Source organism: Temnothorax longispinosus, chromosome 3, assembly GCF_030848805.1.
Source record: "Temnothorax longispinosus isolate EJ_2023e chromosome 3, Tlon_JGU_v1, whole genome shotgun sequence".
NCBI classification, from domain to species: domain Eukaryota; kingdom Metazoa; phylum Arthropoda; class Insecta; order Hymenoptera; family Formicidae; genus Temnothorax; species Temnothorax longispinosus.
In genome coordinates this window covers 2,858,715-2,878,347 of record NC_092360.1, presented here as the reverse complement: position 1 = coordinate 2,878,347, position 19,633 = coordinate 2,858,715, and the positions used below count along the sequence as shown (strand labels likewise).

Below are 19,633 nucleotides of genomic sequence, written 5' to 3'. Positions count from 1 at the left end.
ACCGAATTTTTGTTTATAAATAATTTTATTAAAAATAAAATATGTTGAATTTAAAATTAATTCTAAAGCTTTCAAAAATTCAACTTGAGGAATGTGGCACTTATTAGCAATATCCGGCCACCCAGTAGAAACGCTTTGTATTACTAAATGTATGGGTATATGTTGGTAAATAGCGAAATTACATCTAACGAGATAAGTGTGAAATCCTTATCAATTTGTTTTCCATATTTAATTTGTTCACTAATTCAAAGCTGTTCTCTACATGACCATTCGGTTTCGGGATGCTCTTAGAAATGATATTGTGTAGAAAAACCGCTAATGGGTATGTCGGACTATCGATAGAAGAGATGATTATTCTCAATGGATTTCCAGTTTTGTGGATCTTCGGCAATCCATAGGCTCTCGGCAAAATTCCGTCACTACAATATAATTGCCTATATTTAATATCTGTGATATATTTATGGTTTTTCCATCTCAATGAATCAAACAATGAATGAAAAATTTTTCCTTTGTCTTTGCCGTCTCGAGGCACGCGTTTTAACAGTCAGTTCTTTACTGAAAACTATGGCCTAGTTTACACCGATCACTTGATACGCATATTAAATAGTAAATAACTATAGTAAATAAGTCTGATTATTGGCTGATCAATTCAAATATATATACTATTTGATACGCGTATCAAGAGATCTGTGTAAACTAAGCCTATATTTCATTGCTTCTTCTATCGGCTTTAAGCATTACCGATAGGTAATGCCACAATTAAGAAACGTTAATGATAATCGTCCTATATACGTATATAAATGCAATTACATAATGCATTTTTTCTTTTTCTTTCTACATGCTGTATTTTACTTGATTCTTCCCATGTATCGCATTCCTTCCTTTTCGTTTTAATTCGATTCTTGTATTAAAATTTAATTTTACAAGTAGGTAATAGAAATATTCTTTATTGGTCGAGCTGGATCTCTGTGCCAAATGATATATATTTGCAATATACAATCTTTTGCAGTTCAGCAAACTGCACGCGAATACTGTCGGTCTTGAAACACAGTCTCAAGTTAAAGACGAAATGTACACGTAATTAAATTGCTAATTAATTTAATAATCATAATGCTAAATAAACATCTCTTGGAAACAAACTATAACAAATTTATTGTGAAAAATATGACCTCAGCCAGAATTCAAATCTCGTCATCCCTATAATCTGGGACGAGCGTCTTTATCAATTCGAAATCACAGAGGCATGTGATGATAATTATTGCAATAAATAGTGATTGATAAGGAAAACCGTCATTATAGGCTCTCCTTACCTCATTTACTGATTATTATTTAATTGTAAAATTTAAAAATTCTAACTTTTGACAACACAAAGAAATAAACTTATATCTTTTATTAGCAACTTATCTTCTAGTCAAAGTTTAGCTGAAAAAAATTCTTTAAAGAAACAACCGAACACTTTGTTAATTATTTAGTTTAAACTAAAACTAAAAAGATAATAGAGAAATTGGGATGTAATACACTAAACATAAAGCCGCAGCTTATCCTCGATTTATGTAATCTTCTTACAACATTCCTTTTTTCTTTTTATTCTTTTCTTTCTTGACAAATAGATTCCTAGTCAAAAGTTTCTCTATTCCGACACCTCTATGCGATTCTTAAGTTTGTCAACAATTTTGAATTCTCTGTATACAATAAGGTATATAGATATTTATGTAATTAAATATAGATATATTTCTTTGGTACAATACAAAATCTACAAAGCGGATTGTTCTGTGATCGTGACGTCGCTCTCGCTTTCGGTATTTTGCGTCAATAAGGTCAATTCACGATGATCGTTGTTCTTCTCGCAAGCCTTCTTCGCCTGTTCCAGAAGACTTTGTGCCATCTGATTGCCCGTTTTCTCCACCATTTGCGAGAAGTAACCTTTTGGTTTGTCGTGCAACAGCTCGTACGGACAACCAAATTCCTGTTGGCGTGAAAATTCTCATTATCAAAAATGGCAAATAAGAAACTCCTTGAAAAAATTACAAGATTTTCTACAAAAGTTGGTTAGATTTTATACATATTAACACTGATTTTTTTTTAGGGAAGAACACACGTATTGTTTAATAAAATATTAACTTCAAAGAAATAATCATGTTAAATTAATTTTAAATGAGAATTTTTCGAAAACCTACAAATTTTCATGGATACGTTGCAACACATTATTTATATAATTTTAACTCCTCCTTCAGACAATTTTAAGTGTAAAAACTCAGACATTGAATGTCCATTTTACGATGGTTTTTCTTCTATATTTTCTATGTAAGCATTCTCTTTATCAAGAAACTATTTATGCCATTAATTATGTGATTAGAACGATTATATGTGGACATTTATAGAGAAAACTACACTTCTTAATTTGCTTTTATTAAACATATTTTCTAATATAATAGGTTGGCCAATAAGTCCGTGCAGTTTTTTACTTATAAATGTTACTTATAAATAACCGCACGGACTTATTGGCCAACCCAATACATCTTATTAAAGTCAAGATACCTACCACGATGGAGCCATTCTCCATTACGATAATCCGATCGCTGTCTATAACGGTATTCAAACGATGTGCTATCGTGATGACGGTGCATTCTTTAAAATTACTCCTTATAGTGTCCTGAATTAAAGCGGCGGTACTAGAATCAAAATACATATTTAGAGAAAATTCGCAAATAGATTCGGGGCCACTTCGACCAAATTCCGATTAACTCGTTGATTAGTCCATTGGAAATGACCAAATAAATTTGTCAGTCTGCTTAAAGAGCAAATGCGATTGGTTATTTCCAATGGATTAATCAACGATTAAGTTAATTGGAGTTTGGTCAAAATGACTCTCAGGGATCATTTATGACAGCTTTTTACAGACACAGAATTTTTGCTGGAAACCTGATTCGATACAAAAAATCTGTTATTTTTCTAAAATCTAGAATTTATTACAAAATAAATTATCATTGTATTTCACCACACAGTGGAGGTACTGAATTATTCGGAAAATTAATATTTTACTATTAAAAAATTTGAATTACTTATATGATAACTTATTCGTATTTGTTAACGATAAACCAAACAAAACCATATAATTTTTACCAAACAATATTATAACGCATTATTACTGCTAAAAATCGTCAACGACTCACTGCGAATCAATATTAGCCGTGGCCTCGTCGAGAACGAGTAAACGATTGTTCCTTAGAATAGCCCTGGCCAGACATACGAGCTGCCTCTGGCCGACGCTGAAGTTGTGCCCGCTGTAGAAGATTTCCTGATCCAGTGCGACATCATTCAGCTCGACCTGCCGCAGCACCTCCCACAGTTTCACGTCATCGTACTGACTGAACGGGTCCAGATTGTAGCGCAGACTCTCGGAGAAGAGCACCGGTTCCTGCGGTATGATGGAGATCTTGCAGCGCAGCTCGCTCAGACCTACCGTGCTCGTGTCCCGACCGTCAATTTTAATCTTGCCCTCCAGACCTTCGTTGAATAGGCGGAAAAGCGCTGAGATCAAGGAGGACTTGCCGGCACCAGTTCGTCCCACCACCCCAACTTTCCAGCTAGGCTCGATGGATACGTTTAGATTCTGCGAAGTGCGACGGCGCAGTGTGGTAAAACATAAAATGACCGCAAGAATAAACCGGGAGCTTTCTTACTTTCAAGACCGGTGGATCATTATTGTGATACTTCATGGTGACGTCCTTCAAGATCAATTGTCCTTGGGATGGCCATGTAGAAGGCAGTGGATTGTCGGAAATAATAGGTCCCTCCTGAGGAAGATTCGTGTATTGAAGAACTCTTTCTACGGAGATCATCAACGACACCGTTTCGGTGGACAGTTTTATGCCGTAATGCATCCAACCGATTAGCACCAACAACTGCCACATCGCCAGACCTACTTCGCTGTCGACTACACTGTCTGCAGTATGAAGATTAACGAAAGGACTTGCAGTAGCTCGAGGATTCTTCGAGATTATCCAAATACATATTCCAAAATACTATTCACTCGCAGAAATATAAACCATTCATATTGAAGCTTAAGTATATACAGAAAGTTTATTTGATTCTATTAATTTTGTTTCTGCATTTTCTCGGTATATGCTTCGAAATTAAAAAAATATATTTAATCCTCAATAACTAAGAATCTTTTATTTAATTATAATTTACCTTTCTCATTTATCAATACTAAAGAGACGCAAACCAAGGCGAGGAACAGGCACAAAATTAGATCCATAAAGACACCGATGGCTGACGCGCATGTTATGAAGAGGTACCACATGCCGCTGTGACGATCTTGCAACACGTCGAACTGTCTTCGCATCATCTTCTCGATTCCGGCGCCACTGCTTCTGATCGTTGGCAGGCCGTTCAGCGTAGCGTTTACGTGTGAAAATAACAGGCTTTTCGCTGAAAATGAAAAAAAAAATTGGAAACTCCTGGAACTCCACAGATCCTCTAGTAAGCATTTAAGTTAGATAAGCTTAAGATCCAAGATCGATGACGAAAAGTTAAACGGAATCTGGGAGTCAAGGAGATGCTGCGCGTATCTTCTCTGGCCTTTTTCTAATGAAGACATGTACTTGTTCCAATACTTACTTTTGTCTTCGAGACGTTTGACGTCCTGAGCGATCCTCAGATAGAATTTCGTCATGAAGTAAAATAAGACGCACAGTACTGCTATAGGAATCAGCATCCATTGCATAATTATTGCCTCCACGATTATTACGCGGAACACTAGGCACCATATCTGAAGCGCCTCTAACATCGCTTTGGGCAACAACTCGTCCATGGAACCCATGTCCTTCGAAAATCTGTTTAAAATTCTCCCTGGAACACGAAAACCGCTAAACCTGACTTTGGTTTAAAAGAAATCCAAGGAAATTGAAGTCCGAGGATTGAAACTGAGGATTGCGGATTCGATTATTTCTTACAATGTAAATACGCAAAAATAGATTTTATGCTAATTGTCACGCTTCATTTCTTCATGAATAAAGATGAAGATTATTACAGCCTAATAATATCGAAATGGAAGATATATTGACCTTCTTACACTGAAAAAAAATTTAGATTCAAGAAAATATTTATTCAGATAGTACCAATGGCTTATTTACTTAATATAATTATATATTTATTTAGAATTAGATATCTTTACTTAAATTAAGTATTATTACTTAAATTTTTACTTAAATTTATTTACTTTACTTAAATTAAGTAAAATCATTTTAAATAAATATGTGATTATATATTACGCAAAATGACATCTATTAAAAGTCATAGTTGTATAAGTAATAATGACGTCATTATGGTTCCTGGCAAGGACAATTTCGTGACGTCATAAAGACGTCAAAACAACGTCTTTTTTACTTTTCTCGTGATTTTTTTCGTACATATTATATATAATTAATAACATACTTATATTTAAGAATATATTATATATATATAAAAACATGTTTATTTTTAAATTATTTATTATATTTTGAGTGACTGTGATGTACATGTACCATAATACAACACCATATAATATTTGACATAAAATATCTATACTATTATATAAAATCCTTACGGGTGGTGTATGTTTGAACGTTAATAACTTGAAAACTATTGGACCGAATTTTTACCACAAATACATGAAATAGGGCTAGAATTTTCCTAGAATGACATAATACTGACGTTATTCCATAACGTCATTATAACGTCTATTTTTAGTCATTTTTGGTCTATGACATCGGCGACTAATAATGGACGTTTATAAGACGTCATTTCTTAGACCATCTAAAGACGTCATTTTAAAGACGTTTTAAAGTCGTCCAAATAAGGTCTTTTTGTAATATAACTATTTTTACTTCTTAATATTGTATAATAAAGTAATAATAAAATAAAAACCACAAAATTAACTACAATATGTTTGTTTTGCAACTTTATAATTGAAGTGGCGAATTTATGGTATAAGTGGATGTAGTTAAAATACTTACATATTTATCAGCCATGATGGTCACTATATATTGTTAACAACAATATTAGTAGAATATTTGACTATAAACACTTATCAATGCCACGTATTACAATTTTTAGTCGCAGCACGTTCAGGCGAGTACCAAGCCGGTAAATGGTGCGAGCCTAGAAATAACGACGGAAGCACCGCCGGCACCGCGTGCTAGTCTATCTAGCACGGCGCAGCAACTTTTATGCCGGCTATAGACCAAAAGCGACACGTGATATATACCCCGTGTTCCTTTTTTACTGGCAGTGCTGAAAATATATAGTTTGCGTCACGTAACTATAGATTTTCAGTACTGGCAGTGAATAAAGGAACACAGCCATAGAATGAGCGAACGTACAGCTTTCTCGAGAAACCAACACCCGACACCCGACACGCGACACGCGACATGCGACACACGCACGCACGCACGCACACGCACGCACGCGCACGCACACACACACACACACACGATAATTTTAATTTTTATTCAAGGGCTAGGCAAGCTCCTCTCAGAAATTTAAAAAACTGTTTGTAGCGATGCTTCTATAGAAATTCACTGAAACATATTTTTTTTTTAGAACAATTTGTGAAACTAATGGTTGAACAAATTATATTTTTGAAAATAAATATAAAAACCCTGAAAGTCAAAATATCGTCACATAATGATTTTATGACGAGTCACTGTACAGTCATTTTGGAGTCAGTGATCAAACTCTGACTTTTTCGATTTTCCCGTCATTTTGACGTCACAATGACATCATCTTGACTTTTTGTGCTCCTTGGGAAGTAAATAAGCCATTGGTACTATCTGAATAAATATTTTCTTGGATCTAAATATTTTTTTTTCAGTGTACATCTGGATTTAACTTTTCTAAATCTCTCTTCAGCGCGACAATTTTCTTTGCCTATTGTGATTTTGCGATTATAACTCACCAGAAGGATTGGTGCGAAAGAAGGACATGCGCGCGTGCAGCAGATTAAACAACATAGTGTTGTGGAGGTTACAGCTAGAGTTCATGCAGATTTTCATGTACAGAAAATTGCGGAACAACGTGGTGGCAACGCAGACGATGAAGCAGAACGTGTATACGTATATGGCATCCATAGTGCTGAGCAGGCCGTCTGGATTCAGCGTGAAGATCGACCCAAGGAAACTGTTGTTGTACATGTTTGCGGATTGTTTGGCCTCACTAGAGTTTTCAATGCGCCTGACATCCTCCAAGTTGACAAAGTATGAGAACCAGTAATCATTCCCAATGGTAGCAACCTGACTGATGACGAAGAGCAGCAGCAACATCAACAGGGTAAAGTAGTTGCCCCCGTGGTGGAAATAATCCTTGTACACCCTCCCAGATATTCGGCCGCATGTCACATTCTCTTCTTCCGGATTGTTTTCTGCATAATCCGAATCGTCAATGTCCGAATGCTGCACGGTTTCAAAATAACAAAACGAATTACTTGATTAGCTTTCACGACGGACACAGCCCGATGGAACTAATCGCGCTATGATCATTATTAGAGAATATTAGAACAATATTAAGAAAGATATAATGGATGTTTAATCCGTTGAGGTCACATGGGGTCCAGTGGACCCCAGGCTTTTTTTATTTTTTTCTTAAAAGTATACTATTTTGAGAGTAAAACGCACAAAGTTGTTTTACTCTATTTAAAAAAATTTTGATAAATATTTTTGTGAAAAAAGTCAAATTTCTCGAAACAAAATTTTTTTTCTCGCTTTTTTTCAACATAAAAAAATTTTTTAAATTATTGGATTATCAAGAGAAAGTCATAAATTAATTCCAGTTCAAGGTTTGAGTCGATACATCAAAAAGAACGCAAATGGAAACCTTTGTGGGGTCCATTGGACCCCATGTAACCTCTACGTTATTTTTAGGAGGTGTGACCTCAACGGGTTAAAAACCACTTAAATTCTCTGATTATAACACACGCAAACATGTACGTTATTATGTACATCTTTACAATTATATCGTCATATTGTCGACATATTAGGAGTAATATTTTTGTTAGACAAAGTTAATTTAACATATATATAATTTTCGACGGTTTCTATATCTTTTAATTAAAAATGACGAGAGATAAATATCATCTTACGACGGAACTAGCGGTCGATAATCCAGAGTCACGTTTCGTTATCGAGATTTCTCTCATAGACATTTCCGAGGCTACTCTACTCGTGTCCTCTTCCTTCTTCTGTTCTTTGTCACTCAAATTGTCCAACATCTTAATGAAATCTTTATTTGATTGTACTAATTCGTTATAGATTCCATGCATCTTCACGAAACCCTTTGGAAATAAAATCAAGATATTTAATCTACAAGAATCTTATAATTATTTATGAATAGAGATTTAGATATAAAATAAATATTTTTTAGAATTTTAAAACGGTAAAACTGTGTCTCTTTACTCGGCACGAACACGATAACTAGAGCCCCTTGATTTGACTGTGGTTTCTGGTAGTATTTCTTACGCTGAACAAAAAATTATATAGGTCTTATAGGGCTAACTGCTTTAGTTTTCGAGATATGCAGTATTAAAGCTCAAAATAAATATAATATAAATCTTTACTTGGTAATTGTATAGATGGGGAGACCACCTTGGATGACCTTGATATTTTAATATTTTGTCAAGGTCACCCTCCTGCGAGTGACCTTTAGAAGGTTTCAGCTCGCGCTCGTTATTCGTTAAAAAGTTATTAACAAAAAAAGTTTGAAAAATTAGTAAAATATAGCAGCTATTTTGAGTATTGGAAGGCATAAATGACTAATATTATGCAGTAAATTGTTGATAAATTGAGGTCTTTTTGTTAAAGCAGAGAATACTTTATTTCGCGAGAAAGTCGCTGCTTTACCAAATGTAGGTTAGTGACGCGCTTTAAACAGTTAAATACTTTTAGGTTTTGGTAAAGCAGCGACTTTTTCGCGAAATAAAGTATTCTCTGCTTTAACAAAAAGACCTCAATTTATCAACAATTTACTGCTTTAAATGTTGTGTTTTGGTAAAGCAGCAACCTTCATGCAAAACGAGGATATTCTCTACTTAAAAAAAAAGACGTAATATTAGTCATTTATGCCTTCCAATACTCGAAATAGCTGCTATATTTTCCAAACTTTTTTTATTAATAACTTTTTAACGAATAACGAGCGCGGGCTGAAACCTTCTGAAGGTCACTCAGGAGGGTACCCTTGACAACACACTAAAATATCAAGGTCATTCAAGGTGGTCCCCCCCCCCATCTATACAATTACTATATAAGTAAAGATTTATATATTATATTTATTTTGAGCTTTAATACTGCATATCTCGAAAACTAAAGCAGTTAGCCCTCTATAAGACCTATATAATTTTTTGTTTGGCGTAAAAAATACTACCAGAAACCACAGTCAAATCAAGGGGCCCTAGTTATCGTGTTCTCCCCCTTTACTCGACAAATTTCACACTAAATTTTTCAAGTTTGTTATATGATTTGAAAGAATCAAGTCCGGATAAAAATGGATTTGAAGTTGAAATTTGGAATGTAACAATGAAATAAAAATCGAAATACCGATTGAAGAATATTCTCTGCGGTACTCACTCGATCCAACACGACGATGTGATCCGCGCATTTGAGAAATTGCAAGTGATTGGTGACGAGTATCCTCGTCTTGCCGTGGAGATACTCGGTGATACACTTCCGGTAGAGATGCTTGGCGACACGAGAGTCCACCGCGCTCAAGGGATCGTCGAACAGGTAGAGATCCGCCTGCCTGTAAACCGCCCTCGCGAGATTAATTCGCACCCTTTGGCCTCCGGACAGCGATACACCTCTATCGCTGACCATCGTCATGTCTCCCTGTGGAAACTGTCGGAAGTCCTTCGTCAAGGCGCACACATTTGTCACCTAAAACGTTTGCCAGTCGATCGCAAAGAATGAGAAACATGCATGCAAAGTGCTAGAAAATTGGAAATTATGAAATATTAGACATTCTTCTCTTATATATATGTATTGAATCATGAAGATTAATTACAGATTCGGCAAAATTTGTAGTGCTCGCTGAGACATATTTTTTTTAATTGGTAGTTATCAATTTATGTCTAATGATTAGATACAAATGATTGAATATATAGAATAGTGTGACGATCCGTAGAAGTTATTGTTATTGACGTGCGATAGCATGAATATATTGCACAATATCTGCAGTAACTGTCTTGAATTATGACAATTACTTGAGTATATCTGGCCTTGTCGTAGGGCTGGCCAAAGAGTATGTTGTCTTTCACAGTACCGCCGAAGAGCCACGGTTCCTGGCTGGCGTAAGAGATGCGCAGATTCGAGTTGCTTATATAGTAACCGTTGGACAGATTGTCTTGAAAATTATTCTTAGAGGAGTCCCGAGTAAGAATCACAGAACCCGCGCTGATATTCAACTCCTTCAGCAGTAGATATAGCACAGACGATTTGCCGGAGCCCACGGCGCCAACCACAGCGCATAACTGGCCCTGCTTGACGGTCAAATTGATATTGCACAAAATCGGTGGCAATTGGCCGCTAATCCAATTGGCGAAAACGTGTTGAAGCTTCACGTAGACTGGAAGGTCAGATAATCCCTGAAGTTCGGAAAGCGCGTTACTTTCATTTTTCGAGATACACCTGTCGATTTGATTCCTCACATTAGTCGCTTCGCTCGGGTTCTGAGATTTACTTTGTAACCGAGGTGCCTTTTCCGAGATTTCCATGTTCAGTTCGTTCATCAACAGAAAATCCTGTACAAATTATTAAGTGCATTTTAACCGTTGCGTATAAAATAAGTATGTACCGATCAAACTATATATATACATATATACATATATATATACATGGAATATATTCCAAAACAATGGATTTAAGGGTTTATCGTGAATTTGGAAATATAATGCGACAACATATGCACCTCCAGTCGGTTCGTAGACACTATTGATTCGCCTAGCGCTATCAGCGCCAACGGAAAGTACGCCCCAATAATAAGGTCAAGATAACTGAAGTACATCGATATTTCGAAAGTCACGTTAGCGGTCCCGTCATTTCTAATTAGAACGAACAACATCAAGGTAAAGTAGAAGACCAGTCGTGAATTGGAGATGATTATGGCCAAATACGTGGCGCGCACATACGACGAGAGTTTAATTTTGTTGATTTCCAACCTTCTGGTCATCGACACGATCTTGCTGAACGGTTTCTCCCAGGTGTACATTTTCACCACCTGCAACAAGAATCATGATCTTGTAAATTTTATTTCAGAAAATTGTTGTTTGGTATTTTGCACTCAAATTTAGCACTCAAATTTGACACGAACATTAGAGTCTTTACTCATTTCCGGTTTATGAATAAAGTAACTTGTCTAATATCTCGGAGATACCTGTATCCCGGCTACGAGTTCGCTCATCAGCTGCACTCTTCGGTCGGTCAGAGGCGCTATCATGACTCTGATTTTGCGACTTAACACGCTGAAAGTCCCTTGTACAACTAGAGTCATGATCAATAGCAATCCAAAGCCGATAAGGACCAAAATACCGATCTTCTGCCACAATATAGTTCCTGTGATCATAATCTACAAGAGAATCGGTCAAAATCTCAACAGATGGTTATTGAAAAGCAATGTAAAGATAAAAAAAAGAAGGAAATATTCTATATCTTTGCATCCAATTAGTGAATCTATAAAATGCATGGATGTATACAAATAATATATATGGTTATACTTTCTGTAAGTTAGATTATAACTGTTAAGGTGCCAATTCATGGGACGCTGAAAAACAGCGTTGAGCGTCGTCACGTGACATCACTATGATGCCAGCGTCAAGAAAGAGAAGTTGGATTTTTCCAACTTGAAGCGTCAAAGCCAAAGCAGCGCGAAGACGCCGAAATTTTGATGCTGTTTTCCTTTTCATGAATTTCAATTGACGCCGGCGTCAATTGTGGTCATGCGACCTTCTTGTCGCTGAAAATGAACATCGAGCGTCAGCATGAAAAGGCACCTTTAATAAACATTATACATGTCAATAATCTAATAAAGATATTGATAAATTTAAACGATTTTAGTTGAAGTAAAGATCGAAAAAACGCTGTTGCTGTTTAATTATCACGGAATGCATACTCATGCTCATGAATACTTAATGCGAGATAAAAAATTACCTGAATAGGCATGATCCATATGAAATTCAGGTACGCCGATACATCATCGTAACGAGCAACGTCATTGCTGAGGAGATTCGTTATATGTCCGGTACCAGTTTGGTTCATAGATGCTCTGTTCAATCGTAATAACTGCAACAGTTTTTGAAAAAATTATATATATATATATATATATATATATATATGTACCATAAACAAATATATAAAATACATATTCAAACTTTGCACTGAATACTCAAACGGTATAGAAACAAAAATGGTGACCTATCATTTACTAATTCGTCTATATTATTTCTTAATCGCGTTATATAAATTGACATTTTTCCGCAAGGAGTTCAAGAATAGTCAATAACGAGCGCATGCAAACAAAGACAACGAATGTGTGAAATAACGATCTCAATATAAGCATTTCTTTAAGTACTAAAAAAAATTGGTTTAAATTAATTTTTTAGGATCAAAACTGATTTATATATATACGTCAATGATTTTCAATATTGACAAATCTTTCACGTTAATCCAACGATTCGTTAAACGTTATATAATTATTGCTTAATTAATTAAAGCAAACACAATGCACTTTCCCAGCTAGAAAAAAGCTCTTTTCTCTTGCTAGGAAGGGCTTGGATCAGAACATTAATCCACAACATTACCTTTCGATAGAGGAGGGAACTGCAGGAGACGCGTACCCTCATGCCGATTTGCTGCGACAGCAATGTCGTATGGTGTTTTATTAGAGTGGAGATGATATTGCAAATGACCATGAAGCCGATGTAGACTAGCACTTCGTTCTTCTCTGTCTTGTACTTCGGATTTCTGGCAAAGTAGTCGATAATCCAATTCAGAAAGATCGGTACCGCGAGTACTACGTTGCACTGAAAGCAGTAACGTTGAAATTCAACTATTACAGCTTATAAATCTAATGTAACGGATCTAAGAAGAAGAAGAAGAAGAAGAAGAAGAAGGAGAAGAAAAGAGAGAGAGATCCTAAATTAATAATTACTTCCTTCTTTATTGTTATTTGAATCTAACAAGAGATAATCATTTAACATAACTAGTTCTTATATCGTTTTTCTTAGTGGGTATATTTTTCTAATGTTTTCCTTTATGTTGTAACATATTTGATGATTCCAAATGTATGATACAGGATAAATCGGGGAAAGATGCCACTTTGTTAATATTTTGTTCATTATCCGCTAAATAGTGCTATCTAGTCGTAAATGGGAGATTATTCAAATAACAAAATGACGCGGACAAACTGCTTCAGCTGTATTGTGTGAAATCTGAAGAATCAAAGAAAATCTGTTTAATCCAAGTGCAAATGTTAAGTAAGCTTTTTATAATATTGTACTTTATTCTTTGTTAAGATTTTTCATAATTTCTTTTATGAACCATTTCTTCTATGACATCAGTGTGTGAAGAGTAAGAGGTGGCATCTTCTTCTCGTCATTGAGGTAAGATGTCACTTTAAGAAAAACATTAGCTTTACGGATTATTTTACTTACACGAATACTGGTACAATATTTGTATTTTTATATTAGATATTAATTTTTTAAAATATCGTGAATGCTACAATATTCGATAAATGTCTATTTAAAACAAAAATATTAATTTTTCTGAAATTATGTTTACCAATAGATAATAATTAAAATTAATAATAACTTTCAGGGTGGCTAATTTTAACACTGCTATGTGAAAGCTTAAGTATCATTTTGCAAATACTCCAAAGCAGTTGTGACTATTGGTTTGTTCATATTTCTATAATATTTTCTAACTATGGCAACTTACCTTGTATATTTTAATTTATTAATTTAGTATAATTAATTTATCTAATAAAGTATCGCGGTTATTAATATCACATAATATTTCTTCTCAAAAGTATCGATATACTTGGATAAGTGTGTAGATTCCGATTATGAAATATGGCAACCAAAAAGCGCTGAAGATCGCCTTGTATAATCTTGGACGAACGTTCTTCTTCAACAGCACCTTTTGCCCGTCTCTACCCACGGTGTACTTCAGGTTCTTCAATTTGTCCACTTCGCGATTCCAGTACCTGGACGAAAGAGAAAATGCGTCAGGGCGTTACGCGCTCGCGCTTCTAGATAACAACCCTTCTATAGGAAAAAGAAATTACTATTGCCAATTGGAGAACGTCTTTGAAATCGTAACGCGCTTTAAGATTGTTAAAAAATAAAACTTAGAAAATAAAATTAATTAAGCCGTGTCTTTAATCTCGTGGAGTTTCTAACATGAAGTTTCATAATTTCATCGCGCGGGAAAAAAAGGATTTATTGCCTCATAGTCTTCCCTATTTTAAGGAATCTAGCGTATTGTATAATGCAATGAGATTGTAATAGAGAAAAATTAATTGATTTAACACGCCCAGACGGATTTATTATCAAACAATGCGCTAATATGCAGTCTAATCGTAATTCATATTGCTGCTGCAGGTGTTAGAATTGCGTTTTTCGTAAATAATACAGAACAGCTTATTGCTAAGTTACAAATCATAAATAAATCAATTTAAACATAAATTATTAAATTATATACGTCGACTGTACGTACATCAGTTGATTTATTATTAAGTTGTATGGACTTTGTTTATGTTTCGCTACATTATTTAAAGAAGAATGAAAAATAATGTCTCTAAAATTACAATTGATGTTAAAAGTATAATTAAATATATATTGTACATAACGTAAATTACACTTGAATTTGTAACATAATTATTAAGATTTTTTACAATTTTATACTGCGAAAAAGTGAATGCTGTAACCTGTTGCAAGCGGTAGGTATTGTTATATATATAACAATGACGTATATGTCCGTTTGTCTTTAATATAGGCGATACTCACTTCTCGAGATGATCGGTCAGTTTTTCAGACTCGTCCGCTTTTATTGGTCGATAAATATCAGATTCCTCCAAATCACGCTTAGAGCCTGTCATAAATAATTCGCGCAACCACCTGTGGACATCGCAATACTTTTCGATATACTTTATTATACTACAGCTTAAAGACTATTCTAAAGCAACGGCTATTTTTCTTTTTCTTCTTCTATCGATAAATATACAGTTCTATAAAAACCGCCACTAACTATACAGAGCTATTTCTTATCAGAAATTGGGTTGAAAAGTCCTGGGCTTTTTTTCTATAATCTTTACTATTATATATAAAGGGGAAAAGTTTGTACTGTTGTTCGGAGTAATCTTAGAAACTATTGGACCGATTTTGAAAGTATTGTATATGAAGTAGGGGTAGAATTTCCCGGGGAGTGCTATAGGGTGTATAGTTTTTTGTTACCGATCTTCTGGAAACCGGTTTTTCTAATTTCTTCAATTTTTCGGGAAATAATTGATGGAACCTCAAAGAATTATACATGAAACAGGGGTAGAATTTCCCGGGGAGTGCTATAAACTGTATAGTTTTTCTTTTCCAATCTTTATTGGAACCGGTATCCGAAATTTTTCCAATTTTTCGGGAAATAATTGACCGAATCTTAATAATTGTATATAAAACAGGGGTAGAATTTCCTAATAAAGGGGTTACCAATTTCTGTTTAAAAAAAATCTACATAATTGTTCTGATTTCTGCAAATTTTGAGATTTCGAGCTAAATTTTTTTTTATGGATAGAATATTATTATATTGAATTTAGCGAGAATCGGTAAAAGAGTTGCCGATTTTTGCTTAAAAATTGTGTAAGTTATATATCGGGATTTAATAACGGATACTGATATTTCTAAATTTTATATTAAATATTGAGAATTGAGAATTGAGAATTGAGAATTGAGAATTGTTTACCCAGGCGTTTTTTCGGGAATTTTGAGATTGCTCGCTCGCGATGTACACAGAACCTCGATTTTTCAATTAAAAAACCAAGGAATAAAATCGGTAATCGGTAAATCGGTAATCGGTAAGTGAAATATTGAGATTCTGTATACATCGCGAACGAGCAATCTTAAAATTCCCGAAAACACGCCCGGGTAAACCAAGGGATAATGTCGCTGATAAGTGAAATATTGGAAAAGCGGAATTGACTCAATAGTGTGAAACTCGAGTAGAAAAAGACCGGTTACGACATGTTTAATCCACGAAAACATTTATGCGGTCCGATTTGAAATTAGAGGCATTTAGTTATAATTTAAATTACGAATATCAATTTCATCCGAGTGTAATAATTGGGAAAATGGATGTAATATGTGATCATTGTCAAGTAAAAAAGTTTAAAACTTAAGCACCTAGAATGTGTTATTCATGCAGGAAAGTTAAACTACCGTCTTTAAATCACACACTTCTTATGTTTGTCCACAATAAGGATATTGAAACACAAATGAAGTCGTTTCAAGAAAAACGACTCCCGGGCGAAGCCCGGTTAGAGCCTTTATCAAGTGCCGTCTTGAAAACAAAATCAATTATTTATTACTCGACTACCTGGCTTAAATTATATGTAAGTGCACAACGTTTCGGCTCACGGTTAGAGCCCTTATCAAGTGCCGTCTGAAATATGAACATCGCGATGTTCGCACCACCGGCCGCTCGACCGAGTGCGTGAACCAAATGTCCGAACCTGCGGTTTCTCTCGTACTGAGCAGGATTACTATCGCAATGACTGGTCATCAGTAGGGTAAAACTAACCTGTCTGTGTATGTATGTGTGTGTGTGTGTATGTATGTATGTGTATTAATATAATATACATATAATAATTTAATATGAAATGGCGTATCCATGAAAGAATATAAGTAATTATGGCTAGTGATAGCTGAGATGTAAAAATAGATAAAAAGGTATAACTCGACGTAAATTGCACACCAATTTTCTAAATAGAGCGAGATAATATTTTACAAAATTTTCCATTCTTTTTAGATAAAATGTAGTACGTAAAATATGTTGTTAGAACAATAGCTAACGTAATGCAAGCGAAAATATTCTTCATTTTAAAGAAGAAAAATTCTGTCTTTAAAATATGAAGATTTTTTGTTTCTAGGAACAATACAATTTCGAACTTAACTTTAGAAAGCTATAAATCTCCGATTTTTATACAATTTTACAGGTGTAACATAGTATTCACTAAAAGTAATAGAAGCCACTAGGGGGTTACGGAAATGCTTAGTTTTCGAGAAATTCTCATTTTAATTATTCGGCTTAATTAACGTTTTTCAAAATTCTGATATAAAGAAATAATTAAAATATAAAAATATTTTGCTGAAATATTTTATTTTGTTAGTGCATTAAGAAACTGCATGCACATACGGTGCAGTTGTCAAAATAACATTTCCTTATAGAAATGTAATACTGTAAGTAATTATTTGGCTAGTAATTAATTACTTATTTTGAGTATTAAAATCATTAAAAACAGTACTTTTAATACTCGAAATAAATAATTAATCAGTAGCCAAATAATCACTTACAGTATTAAATTTTTGTAAGGGTTATCATAAAAATAAACAAGAAATGATATTTATTATACGGGCCAATTATACGGCTCAATTTTTTCTTCTTGCAACTACACAGCGATTATTCTTAACATGAAATAGTTTCATATATGGGTTTCCAACTTTCCACGTGAGGCAAGATGCTCACAGTGCAAAAAAAGTAAAAAAAGCTTTATTTTTTTTTTTTTTTTTTTTTTTTTTTATAAACATTGTACATACAGTTTTCTAATACACTAATAAAATGAATATTTCAGCAAAAATTGTTTTAAATTACAATTATTTTTTTATATTAAAACCTTGAAAGACGTTAATTAAGCCGAATTAAAATTTGAATTTTAATTATTCGACTTTTCTCACGTGCGATGCAATTACAAAACCGCATCTTAAGAACACTACGAGGCTGGTGGCTATAAAATTTATAGGATAGTATAAGTGAACATCAAGCCTACTTAATATTATACGATAATTAAGCTAAATAATTAAAATTACAATTTTTCAAAAAATAAGCATGTCTACAACTTTACACTAGTGGTTCCAAACTACATTTAATAAATATTACTACCTATAAAATTTCATTAAACTCGGAGGGTGATGGCTTTCTAAAGTCTTTTACCCAATTTCGCTTTCCAGAAGAACATTCTTCTTCTTTAAAAAAGTTTTTCTTTCTAAGAAAAAAAGGAATATTTCCGCCTTTTTAAAATCTTTCCTGTTTTGCGAAAATTAAAATTTTTATAAGAAGCAAAGACGTTTCGGTCTTTTTTCAACGCCTATTCTTTTACGAATATATTAGAATCTTAGCTCTCTGTGTGCATATCCTTCCATGGATCTATGGCCAAAATGATATCTGCTCGTAACTATAAAACTTGCAAGCCTGCTAGAAAATATTAAATAAACGATGTTTATTAAAATAACTATAAAATCGTAAACTACAATGTAGACAAATGTTTCGTAAATTTTTTCAAATTTTTAAAAATACTTTGAGATAGGAAAGATAACGTCGAACATGAGAGACCCATGTGTGCACTGAGAAAATACCGAAAAAACGTATGCGCACGGAGAAATAACAAACCAGAAGAATAGAACACTGAAGATATTGGCGGTCTCCTTGGGGTTTGGCTTCATGTCAGTCGTGTCCTTAGCCATGTTTTCGCACTATCTATAAATTTTACGACTTTAAACTAATATAGAAAAAGAATGAAAACAATCAAACAATGAATGAAGAATTTTTTTTTTTTTTTTTTCTGTCTCGAGGCACGCGTTTTAACAGTCAATTCTTTACTGAAACTATATTATTGCTTCTTCTATCGGCTTTAAGCATTACCGATAGGTAATGCCACAATTAAGAAACGTTAATGATAATCGTCCTATATACGTATATAAATGCAGTTACGTAATGCATTTTTTCTTTTTCTTTCTACATGCTGTATTTTACTTGATTCTTCCCATGTATCGCATTCCTTCCTTTTCGTTTTAATTCGATTCTTGTATTAAAATTTAATTTTACAAGTAGGTAATAGAAATATTCTTTATTGGTCGAGTTGGATCTCTGTGCCAAATGATAAATATTTGCAATATACAATCTTTTACAGCTCAGCAAACTGCACGCGAATACTGTCGGTCTTGAAACACAGTCTAAGTTAAAGCCGAAATGTACACGTAATTAAATTGCTAATTAATTTAATAATCATAATGCTAAATAAACATCTCTTGGAAACAAACTATAACAAATTTATTGTGAAAAATATGACCTCAGTCAGAATTCAAATCTCGTCATCCCTGATGTAATATATGGGACGGGCGTCTTTATCAATTCGAAATTACAGAGGCATGTGATGATAATTATTGCAATAAATAGTAATTGATAAGAAAAACCGTTATTATAGGCTCTCCTTACCTCATTTACTGATTATTATTTAATTGTAAAATTTAAAAATTCTAACTTTTGACAACAAAAAGAAATAAACTTATATCTTTTATTAGCAACTTATCTTCTAGTCAAAGTTTAGCTGAAAAAAATTATTTAAAGAA

The 19,633-nt window shown here is 34.0% G+C and overlaps 1 protein-coding gene across 1 annotated transcript; it reads right to left on the bottom strand.

Annotated features, from left to right (window-relative positions):
- Window positions 1-963: 963 nt before the first annotated feature.
- On the bottom strand, window positions 964-19,287 carry LOC139809431 (ATP-binding cassette subfamily C member 4-like). Its single transcript, XM_071772327.1, has 17 exons — window positions 18,675-19,287; window positions 15,029-15,139; window positions 14,061-14,226; window positions 12,824-13,045; window positions 12,174-12,305; window positions 11,401-11,592; window positions 10,936-11,244; window positions 10,232-10,768; window positions 9,600-9,905; window positions 8,120-8,311; window positions 6,941-7,433; window positions 4,624-4,854; window positions 4,195-4,434; window positions 3,684-3,946; window positions 3,174-3,613; window positions 2,543-2,672; window positions 964-1,966 (listed from the first exon to the last, which is right to left on the bottom strand). Exons 1-17 carry the CDS (start codon window positions 18,746-18,748, stop codon window positions 1,754-1,756), a joined length of 4,251 nt encoding a protein of 1,416 aa, XP_071628428.1. The 5' UTR covers window positions 18,749-19,287; the 3' UTR covers window positions 964-1,753.
- Between the last annotated feature and the right edge of the window lie 346 nt (window positions 19,288-19,633).